The sequence below is a fragment of the Malurus melanocephalus genome, unplaced genomic scaffold (genome assembly GCF_030028575.1).
Source record: "Malurus melanocephalus ecotype Western Australia unplaced genomic scaffold, MMel_1.1 scaffold_98, whole genome shotgun sequence".
In the NCBI taxonomy this organism is placed as follows: Eukaryota; Metazoa; Chordata; class Aves; order Passeriformes; family Maluridae; genus Malurus; species Malurus melanocephalus.
The window spans coordinates 2174333-2186390 of NW_026623330.1; the positions used below are offsets into that span (position 1 = coordinate 2174333).

The window sequence follows — 12058 nt, forward strand, 5'->3', positions numbered from 1 at the left end:
TAAAAAGAGAAGAAAATGCGAACTCAGAAAGTTGGCTTGTTTCTTCTGCAGTCTACAAATCTCAACTTTCTCTCCTTACTCTGCAAATATATTTCAGTCATTTCTGGCACAAGCACAGTCTCCGCTTCAGCATGGGAACAGAGGAAAACTGACGGAGGAAGGAAAAGGTCCGAGTCCAGACACATAAACACTCATAAAAAGAGCAAGAAGCGTGCCACGGACACGGCGCCAGCTGCGTGCAGACCCATCCTGACCTCTCCCAACTTCGGCCAGAATCAATCACAGCTCTCCTTTGCAGAGCTGCAGAGCAAACGTGAGCAGCGGAGCCGGGTTGGGGCCAGGTGAAGGAACAGCCCCGATCTGTTTGTGCTGCACGGCTCCTGCAGGTTCAGAACCCCGAGGCTCCTCCGGCTCCTGCACGGGGCGCGGAACGAGGGAGAACAAGCGCGGAAAAAGCGAGGAACGAGCGCTGAACGAGCGCTGAACCAGCGCGGAACGAGCACAGAGCGGCCCGGCCTGCGCGGAGCTGCCGCCCTGCCCCGGCACGGCACCAAACCTTGGGTGTATTTTTCCCTGCCAGCTCAGTAAGGAGGGTKTCGGTAGGGAGTTTTCCTGCCCTCTCGAGCAGGAACGCTTCTCTCACAAAAAGCACCCCTCCCTTTCCTCGGCGCGGCGGTGTCACGGTGCCTGGCCGGCCTCGCTGCCCGCCCTGGGCTGCGGAGGGAGCGGGGCACACACCGAGCGGGGCTCAGAGCTGCGTGAGCCAACTTTGGGCACCCAGCGTGTCCCCGCTGTGACACGGGCACCCTCCGTCCCTGTGCCTGGAACGCGGGGACGAGGGGTGAGCAAACCCAGCTCTGGAGCGTGCGGGAAGCGATAGCCCCTGCGCGGTTCTCCGGACCCCGCTGTTTGGGGGATCTCCCTTCCCGGAGCCCCCCGAGAGCCCGCCGGGAGGGGATGCGACAGCGCCGGGGCAGCGGGGTGACACTGGGGGTCACCCCGGCGGGGTCACCTGGCCAACCCCGCGGAGATCTGCGGGGAATGGAAAGCAGGGCAGAGCAGGGCAGGGCAGGGCCGGCGGCTCACCGGAGCCGGGAATCCCCCGCGGCGGAGCGGAGCGGGCCCGGGCGAGGGGGGAACGCGCGCCCCAGGGCTCTCACCAGATGAAGTCGGTGCAGTGGCTGCAGAAGGTGGGCTGCTTGAAGAAGCGCGCGATGAATTTGTGCTCCTTCACCTCGTGCACGTTCTTCTGCCTCAGGGCGCCCTTGCGAGCGAAGCGCCGCGCCGCCTCCGGGTCGGCGCCGGGCTCGGAGCCCGGGAACACGTCGGCCATAGCGCCTCCTCCCCACCCCCCGCCGCTCCGGGAGTCGCCGCCCCGCCGTCCGCCCCGTCCGGCCGCCGCCGAGTCTCTGGCAACGGCGGCGCTGGGCGCTGCCTCCCGCTCCCAGCCTGACGTCGGAGCGGAGGAGGATCCCGGGCCCTCTCGGCGGCTGCTCCGCCCGCGGCTGAGCGAGAGAGCCCCCGGCCGGGGCGGGGCCGGGGAGCGCCGGGGGAGCGCGGCGGTGCGGCAGCACCTGCTGGTTCTCGTCAGCGCTGCGGCGGGCTCGGGGCTCCGTGACACACCGAGACACGCGGAGAGACACCGGGGGATCCCTTATGCACACAGAGACACGCACAGACCGGGGGATCCCTTACACACACACCGGGGGATCCCTTATACACACACCGGGGTGTCCCTTACACACACAGAGACACGCACAGACCGGGGGATCCCTTACACACACAGAGATACGCACAGACCGGGGGGATCCCTTACACACACACAGCGGGGTGTCCCTTACACACACAGAGACAGGCACAGACCGGGGGATCCCTTACACACACAGAGACACGGACGCAGCAGGGTGTCCCTTATACACACAGAGACACGCACAGACACACCGGGGGCTCCCTGACACACACGCACTGGGGGATCCCTTACACACACAGAGACACGCACAGACACATCGGGGGGTTCCTTACACACACAAGAGACACGCACACACCGGGGGATCCCTTACACGCACAAACACATACAGCGGGGGCTCCCTTACACACACACACACACACCGGCTCTCACACACGCCGGTTGTTCTCTCTCTCTCTCTCACACACACACACACACAGACACCAGGTGTTCTCTCTCACACACGCACACACACAGAGGGGTATTCTCTGTTCTCTCTCTCTCTCTCTCACACACACACACAGAGGGGTATTCTCTGTTCTCTCTCTCTCTCTCTCACACACACACACAGAGGGGTATTCTCTGTTTTCTCTCTCTCTCTCTCTCACACACACACACGCACCGGCTCTCCCCGCACACCCCGGTTCCTGTCACTCACGCACATCAGCTCTCCCAAACCGCACCGCTTTCACCGCGCACACACCGGTTCCTCTCTTTCTCTCGCACATCCGCCTGCACAGGCTTCCCTCACACTCACACTCACACACACACACACGCGGTATCCCCCCAGTGTGAACCATGGAAACACACCCACACCTTCCCTCCGGCCAGCTCCTGTCACCCCGGTCCGGCAGCAGCAGGACGGTGACCCTCCATCCCTGCTTCCATCGCTGCCTCCCTTCACCTGGACCAGCACGGCCACCACCGTGTGCCAAACACGGCCACCACTGTGTCACAAACACAGCCACCACTGTGTGTCCGCAGAACCACCACCGTGTGCCAAACACAGCCACCACCGTGTGCCAAACACAGCCACCACCGTGTGCCCACAGAGCCACCTCCGTGTGCCAAACACAGCCACCACCGTGTGCCCGCAGAGCCACCTCCGTGTGCCTGCACAGCCACCACCGTGTGCCAAACACGGCCACCACCGTGTGCCAGAGCACAGCCACCACCGTGTGCCAAACACGGCCACCACCGTGTGCCAAACACAGCCACCACCGTGTGCCAAACACGGCCACCACCGTGTGCCAGAGCACAGCCACCACCATGTGCCAAACACGGCCACCACCGTGTGCCAAACACGGCCACCACCGTGTGCCAGAGCACAGCCACCACCATGTGCCAAACACAGCCACCACAGTGTGCCAGGGCACAGCCACCACCGTGTGCCAAACACAGCCACCACCGTGTGCCAAACACGGCCACCATCGTGTGCCCACACAGCCACCACCGTGTGCCAAACACNACCTTCCCTCCGGCCAGCTCCTGTCACCCCGGTCCGGCAGCAGCAGGACGGTGACCCTCCATCCCTGCTTCCATCGCTGCCTCCCTTCACCTGGATCAGCACGGCCACTACCGTGTGCCCGCAGAGCCACCACCATGTGCCAAACACGGCCACCACCGTGTGCCAAACACGGCCACCACTGTGTCACAAACACAGCCACCACCGTGTGCCCACAGAGCCACCTCCGTGTGCCTGCACAGCCACCACCGTGTGCCAAACACAGCCACCACCATGTGCCAAACACGGCCACCACCGTGTGCAAAGCACAGCCACCACCGTGTGCCAAACACGGCCACCACCATGTGCCAGAGCACAGCCACCACCGTGTCACAAACACAGCCACCACCGTGTCACAGGGCACAGACAGCACCGTGTGTCAAACAGCCACCATCGTGTGCCCACACAGCCACCACCGTGTGCCAAACACGACCACCACCGTGTGCCAAACACAGCCACCACTGTGTCCCAAAAACAGCCACCACCGTGTGCCAAACACAGCCACCACCGTGTGCCAAGCACAGCCACCAATGTGTCCCAAACACAGCCACCACCATGTCCCAAAATCAGCCACCACTGCGTCCCAGAGCCCGGGGAACCCTCTCCCCGCTGCTCTCGGCCGCCCCTGCCCCACGCTCTTCCTGCGCCCAGCCCCAGAATCGTTGTTCCTCCACCACAACAAAGAAAGGCGCAGCCGTGTGCCCTCCTCCASGCACCTTTCCCCTTCCTGCCGCTCACAGCCCCAGTCACAGGCGTGTGAGGCCACCCTGAGCGAGTGAGCATCACACAGGACCCACAGGATGCCCTGCCCCCCTGCACTCTGCAGGGTATCTTTATGTGCCTATAGAAATACCCTTCAGTATTTCAATATTTCAACACAAATATCCTCAATAAAAAGTGCAAGAAACACTCAAGCCTCTTCCACTAATTAGGGCATCCAACACGTACACAACAGACTTTTACCAGGGTTTTATGTCATCAGTGTCATCGATTATTCCTAAAATAATAGACCTGCTCATTTTCATTTACTCACATTGCACACAAAATGTTCACAAATCCCCRGGTACAGAAACATCTGCCCATGGCATCCTCTCATATCAATTCACATCTTCACACGCTCAGAAAAACACCACATAAATCATGTCAACATAAAATCCCAATACATTCATTCAATAAGACGCCCAAGTATTAATCATATTGTTTTTAATAAATGTTATTCCCGTAGCTGCAAATTTACACATATGGGAAATAAATGTGTATTAAAACTTCCACCYCAATATATCTATGTACTTGTAAGTCTGTCTGTGTAAGCACATGTAATGTGTTTTATTTCACAAGAATGGAAGCCAGCTAATTAACTYGAATTAAGATTTATTTGCTGATGGGAAAAGTGCACATGGACACTCTTAGCACAGAACAGAAATAACTTGCTACATGCTATGTTACACTTAATTTAAAAGCCTCAGTTTCTGGGTGCAGCCTGGCAGAACTGGAATGTCCGTGGCATTTCACCAAATAACCAATGACAGGGACGGCCCCGCTTTTTTCTAAACTTAGAGAATCACACCAGATGCCCTAGAAACTGTTGCCATATGCCCTCGCTTCATGGGTTTTATTCTCTGAGCAACTACTTCCAAATTTGATCTGAAATTCAATGAAATATAAAGATTTTTAATTTGGTCTCCACCTATTCTGCACATGTTTCAAACCTCTTCCTTTTCTTCAGGGGGAATAGATTTTTCTTGCTTTAATCAACTTATGCCAAAGCATGAGGAGCACCAAGAAACATTTTGTACTCTCATTAAGGGTTCTATCAAGAATCATGAAACRTGTTTATTTCCATTCCTTTTGTGCTGTGTCACAAACATGGCCACCAAAACTGGGGAGTCTGAACTGGACACAGCTCGGATTAGATCAGGTTTGGGGAAATCTGCGTATTTAATTATTCCTTAAAATCTCACAAACCTGCTGAATCATTTTGGATTCCAGTTTCTTTCCTGCCTGTGYCTCTGGGGCAGATCCATTCACTGAAACATTGTTGAGTGTCCCAGGAAAAAGCCAAACAGAATCACTCCAACCGCACAGGATCGCATCAGGATCACTTCACTCTCTGTCTGCAAAGCAACTATTTCACCCCAAACCTGGTAATTATTTGTACATCGTGAGCAGGCAACTTAGGCAAAGAAAACCTCCATTATTTGTGCCCAGACAGCCAGGAAAACCTTTAAAACACAACCCTGCCTTACTTATTTAACACACAGTGAACTCCTTTCACTGGGTTTGGATACCTAACTTTTATTATATTTTATTTTATTTTATATATATATATATATATATATATATATTTATTTATTTATTATCTATTTTTATTACTTTTTTTCTATTATATATTTATATTATTGCATACACAGGGCTTTTATTATATTTACCTCCAATATCAGGCTGTCACTAGGACCACGACATTCCTACAGCGATCCCATAAGGGGATTTCATGTTCCCGCCTCAGACAATTTTGGGATGTGCTGCTGGGACCAGCTCCTATTGCTGGGAGGCTTTTAATCACCTGGACACTCATTTTTCCTGCTCTGCTCAGGTCCTGTGGGTGATGCAGGAACTCATCCCTCCTCTGCAGAGAAAGGAGGAAATGCCTCTGCCACTCCTCCTGAGTGCCCACATCCCCCAGCAGCCCATGGCTGGCTCTGCTGCCCAGGGCAGTGTTTGCAGTTCTCTCCTGGTTCAGCCCATCTGGACGAGGAATTAGCACTTTTTCCCTCATTGTGTTCAGGCACAGACACTGTTATAAAATCAGAGCAGCAGCTTTTCCAATCTCCAGGCCGGCACTTTTGGAATTCCTGCTCCAAAGTGSCATTTGTGGGGTCTTCTCATAGCAAATTTACTCCTGTGTCACTGTTTGGATCACATCCTAGGGAGTGTCCTTGATAAATTCCCACTGGATGATTTATGAGGATTTTTTTCCTCTTAAGAATTTGATTATTGCTGTWACAAGCACAATTTCTGAGGTCCTTTCTGTATTTTCATCAATACCATCCTGGGTCTGTAAGTGCACCTGGATTCATTTGGAAAGAACTTTCTCGTGGAATAAATTTGCTTTTACTCATCTGCAGGAACAGCAAACTACTGCCTGCACCACTTTTTAATCAAAAAGCAATAAAAAAAGGTTTTGTTTTTTTTTTTTCCCAGAGGAAATGTGTATACAGGCTCTGTTGTGCCTCAGATCCATGCAGAGAGAGCCAAGGAGAACACCTTCATCAACCGCTTTGGCAAGTTTGAATCTTTTATTATTTCCTGCTTCTGAGAAATCCTCAATGAGCAGGAATCACTTCCTGCTGCAGGCCCATAAGGAAATTCCCGAGCTAATTCCTCCTCACATTTCGAAGCAAATCACAAGTGCTTCCCTTTCTGGAGAGTTCTGAGGACAAGAGTTTATTTTCCAAAGCCCTTTTTAGGAAGGATGATTTGATCATTGTGACATCTCTGTCTAAAAATTACTCGCTTCACCCAATCTCATCTTCCAAAGGAATTTCCTCAGAACCAGCTCATGAGATATCTCTGCCAGCAGCTATTGTGGGATAATTACTTGCATAATTAAGTCAAAACCAGTTACCAGTTTCCACTAATTTATGGGATTCCCAGTATAACTTAGGAATCCAGGTTTTTCTCATTTCCTTTTCCCCGTGCAATATAAACTTTGTTTCTCTGTTTGACTGAAATCACCCATGGACTTTAGTGATGAAGCTCCCATGTTTTGGCCAGAAGTGATTAATTATGGATCATGTGGTTTTTCCAGCTCCTACTACAAAACCATTCACCAAAAAAAAAAAAAAAAAAACAAACCCAAAAAGCTGTTTATTGTTCTTACCCCGGTTTTGGCAACAATAGACCTTGGATGTTTCCAATAAAAAGCAAAAGGTAGGATGTGGTGATGTAAATAGATAAATTTCTGTAAGAATTTGTCTGATAATCCTGTGGTGAGAAGATGGAAATAATTTGTCCTTTTCTCTCAGGTTTCTGTGCRTTTCAGCATCTGTGTTTAGAGCCCCCACAACTCCGTCCCTGTAGTTACACAGATCCTCCTCTCTGCCCTTTTCCCCTACAAGTTCCTTAGGTTGAGAAGCACTGGGTCATGAGGCAGGTTTTATTATTAAATTATTCCATGTGACAGACTGTTTACACATTCCAGTACCAATGGGAAAGTTTGAATGCATGCATTAAAACACAGTCAAAAAAAAACCCACTGAGCTCAGAAAAAAAACAGTCCCTGCRAGAGATGAAGCATCACAGAAAGAGTATTTCTGAAAAAATTCTGGGGAAAAGAAAAATGGGTCTATCAYAATAATTAATAATTTCCCAGGGATGAAACTGCAGCCCATTGATCTGTCCTAAACAGAAAAATCCTCCTTCCCGTGGTGACACAGAAATGATGCCATTATTTCAACCTGAGTTTCCTTGAAAGTTGTGCCAAACCCATTCCTCATGCAGAGAGCTTGTGTGCATTATCTTCCCAGCAGCTCTCCCTAGAATTGGGAATAAATGCCTGATCATATACAGAACATTGAGTGTAAAATAAGGTTTTTTTTATATCAGTGTTCTGAGTGACAGCCCAATGCTTTCTTTTCTCCTGTCTCAGGAGTACGAGGAGAATGGTGAAATATCTCCAACTTACAGAGCTGAATCAGAGCTTGATGCTGAAAAATGATGGGGGTCCTTGGGGATGTTTCTTGGATTTTTCACTTTCCAGATTGTACAAACAAAAATTTCTGCCTCAGCTGGAGCATTGCTGTCATTGCTGTTTTGCTGATTTTGTCCTTCCCACCAGCAAACACTCTGGAAAAAAATTTCGAATATCTCTTCCAAAAAGGAATTCACACTCTTTTGAGTGCATCAGAACAATTCTCTTGTGTAGGCAAACGTTCAGTCTTCAGCTGTACACACACACAAAAAAAAAGGCAGAAAGATGGAGACTTTGAAATACAAACAAAGCACTCAAACCATGTGGAAAAAACAAACTGCTCTTGTACCAGCTAAACAAGGGAGCCTCTGTGGTTTGTTCAGAAAAACATGGGGCACAGGTTTGYAAGGAACAAAGTAGGTGGGTTTTGTCTGGGCCAGCTGACCCCTGGAATTCCTTGTCCAGAAGAACCAAACACAAGGGACCAGCGCTGGTGCAGGGCGTGAACAGGGCAGTGGGGTGGCTTGGGACAGACAGAATGTTGGATATCACAGGACAAACCCAAACCACAGCTGGMCCAGAGAGTTCCCTGAATGGAAAATTCTGAGGAAATGAGAGATTCTGGGGAGGAAGTGTCGTGTTTGCTTTTCTCACTTCTCCTCAGGTGAGCGCCTGCGGTCGCTGTGAGAGACGAAGCTCTGGATGGGTTTGATGGCCCTGCCTGAGCCACCATCACCATCTCCAGGGCTTTCCTTTGCTTCTCTAAACAAAGAAAAATCATTTGCTGTATCTCTGCCAGCTGACAAACAGTTACCCTCAAAACACTGTTTTTTCCCAGTGTTTTTGCACTGAAGTTCTGCTTGGAGGGTTCCAGTTTGCAGGTCAAGGCYCTCTGTAGGGACATCCAGAGGTGATGCTGTGGCAAGGAGAAGACGTCACTGCCCTGAAACCTTTTCCTGAGACTCTTGGACTCTCCAAAGTGCTTTTCTGATGAAGAAACAGTAAATGACTTTGTGCTGCTCCATTGCTGGAAAACACCGGCTCAGGTGTTTTCCTGAGCTAGCAGAGCCCTGGTGGAGCAGGGTGACACCGTTTCTTTAGGGTGGTTCACACAGGATCAGAGAGTCCCAGAGCCACTGAGGCTGGAAAAGCCCTCCAAGACCACTGAACCCAAGCTGATGGACCTTATCACCCATCCCAAAGCACTCAGTGCCATCCCCTACCAATCCTTGGACACCTCCAGGGGTGGGGACTCCACCACCTCCTTTTGCAGCCCTTTCCARTTCCTGATCACCCTTTCCACAAAGAATTTTTTCCTGAACTCCCCCTGTTTGAGGCTGTTCTTTGTCTTCACTGGCACYRAAGTCCGTGAGCAGAAAAGWGTGGGCCATTTTATTTACCWCATTCCCACAGATCTTCAGTTTGAAAGGGATGATTATTTTGCCAGAGCARGATTTTGCCTTGTGAAGATGAATTGTAAACAGTTATTATGCAGATCATCCTTCAACTTATTGTTTCTGACAGCTCAATAGCATTTATCAGAGAGAGATGAGAAAGAGTAACCTTCATGTTGCATTTTGTTTATTGTAAAGAATAAATGTGAGAAAAGAACAGAATTGTATCAGCTGGAATGTGCAGGATTTTCACTTCTTTTCCTTCGCCACCACGATTTTGGGACGTGTTGAAAGCAGAGAAAGCTGAATGCCATTTCCARTGGTCAGATTTCCAACGATACCACRTCCTTCTGTGCCCTGCAYGAGTGTTGACACTCCTGGAAATGCCAATAATTGAAATGACAAGAGTTTGGCTGGACAAACACAGCTTTAAAATGTTTGTTTGATTTCGAAGGGCTGAGAAGTGAAAACACTGATGCACAAAACAAATTAATGTTCATTTTTAAAAAAAGCATTTCAAAAGCTCAGAAAAACAAAATGTGGAAAACCTCTGTGCCACAGGGAAGGAAGGCAAGGAAGGATTCTCTTTGTCAGCRCTGAACATTCACTCACTTTCACACTAGAATTTTCTTTAAAAAAAAAAAAAAAGGCAGAAACAGTCCATTAATGACAGTGGAAACTATTTTTGGTCTTTTAATACAGTATTGTGGATTAAAGACTGGAAAGATTAGCAGACTAATGGATATCATAACAAGGGAACATCTCCTTAGGTCGCCCTAAGTCAGGCTCATGATGCCATTCAGCTTCATGAGGTATTGTGACCTCAATAGGCCAGAATTCCTATTTGGATGTAAATAAAACTATTGGTTATTTATACACTGTTTCCATATTTCAGTATGAGTTACATTTAAAATGGTTTTCTTCTAGAAAACAGAATTTAAAAATCAAACATATCACCCACAGTGCTGCTAAAAAAGGAGGAACACAACCCAGGGCATTCCATATGAAAATGCCAGTGGGTTTTATTCCAGATGTGCTGTGCCTGTGAGACGAGAGATGAGCAGTTCAGTTTAAAAATGTTTGGAACAGTGATTAAACCAACCTGCACAAAGGAATAATATTATTCAGCTTGACTGTGGCCTGATAAACATGGAAAAAAATGTCCTTCTCGTAAATAACTGCATAATTAAATGGCATGAGGGAGAAAAACAAGAATATTTTTTCCTAGAAATAATAACAAAAAAACACCCCAAAATATGCAGTGACCATACTTGTGCTTTTTGTGCATTTCCAACTAATGTCATAAATACTTTTCACTTTGTAAAGTGCTCATGGTCTGTTCCTTCCAAAACATCTGGACATCTTCTCCTTTCAAAACTTGARTTTACGAGAATGTCACTGATATCAGTCTCAGCAATGCTGGAACGATTGCAGGTTCATCTCATTCCTGCTGCCAAAATGCTGGCAGCATCATTCTGTCTTCCTGGGCAACGCAAAAAAATCCCCATGTGCAATGAATAAAGGAAAAACAACCTTTGATATTTATTTTTGTTGTTTTTATAGAAAATTGAAAAGTAAATTCAAAACTCCAGGAAGAGCCTGGCTTGTTGATGGTGCAGATGACACCACCAGAATCAGAATTTTTAGACACACACGTGGAGATTGTCAAAGYAGCTGAGTCAAAGATTTCCAGATTGTCAAAACCTTCTGGAAACCACAAGGCAGAGCTGCATCTTCCAAAGAAACCAACACACCCAAAATGTGGGGTTTTTTTTAAAAAAAACAAAGTAAGCACTTTTAAAATCATGGCCTTCATTTATTTGTCTAAATAGGATTGGAGCCCTCCAGAAAATCTGATTCCAGTTCTTGATACCAGCCCCTCCAAAATCTGCTTCCTCTTAGGAAAGCTTCCCCTTGGATTTATTGCTGCAGATTAGAGGCTCTCACAAAGGGAAATTAGTTTATTGAGATCTTCCTAATGGTCCTCACCACTGAAACCATCCCTGAGGTCCAGTAAAAACCTGTTAACAGGATCCAGACACGGAATAATGTGGTGCCASGAGCATCAGACACAACCTCAGCCCCACAGGGGGATGGAGGAGCTCCAAGAGCAGGGAGACATTTCTGGAAAAATTCCTGGCTCCAGACAAACCTGTGGCATTAGCTCTAAGTTCACCCACTTGGGTTTAAATGTTTGAGAGCACTCTTAAATATCCTATAAAATCAATGGTCTACCCTCCAGATCCAACAGTTTGTGGAATTTTMATTTCTTTTTAGATTTTTCAGGCTTGTCAGACAAGAGTGAAATGAGGGATTCTCCTTTTGGAGTAACTTGTCAAGAATACAAGTATATATATATAAATATATTTTTAAAAAAGTAAATATATCCAAATGTGTAAATAGATATAAAAATATATGATTATATAGTGTTTTATATAGAATTATACATTATATTATATATGTATTATATGTTATTATAAAATTATAAAATAAAAAAATTAGTCAACTTAATAAAGATTGAGGAGAAAAAAAAATCTTAATCTTGTAATTGTCTTAATTGGACATAAACTGCTTAAAATCACACATTAAAACATTGATGAAATCCCATTAAGAAAAACCTCAAATGAAACTGATGATGAGACTTGGACTGGTGTGGGATGGTTTTGGGTTTGACCATAAGGGAGATCGGCATCAGTTTTTTGATTATTCTGCACAGGAACTGAGTCACAAAGAAGGTAGATTTA

General features: G+C 47.9%; 2 protein-coding genes across 2 annotated transcripts in view; one reads left to right on the top strand and one right to left on the bottom strand.

The window, feature by feature from the left end:
* The window catches only part of PRKCA (protein kinase C alpha), a 123073-nt gene extending 121674 nt beyond the window's left edge, over window positions 1–1399 (bottom strand). The window contains exon 1 of the mRNA XM_057368882.1: window positions 1161–1399. Coding sequence (XP_057224865.1) covers window positions 1161–1333 — 173 coding nt within the window. The 5' untranslated portion in view covers window positions 1334–1399. The remainder of the gene's footprint in view (window positions 1–1160) is intronic.
* A 1125-nt stretch (window positions 1400–2524) lies between these two features.
* Window positions 2525–4009, top strand: LOC130575126 (uncharacterized). Its single transcript, XM_057368806.1, has one exon. The coding sequence runs from the start codon at window positions 2525–2527 to the stop codon at window positions 4007–4009; it is 1485 nt and encodes a 494-aa protein (XP_057224789.1).
* The last annotated feature ends 8049 nt before the right edge of the window (window positions 4010–12058 follow it).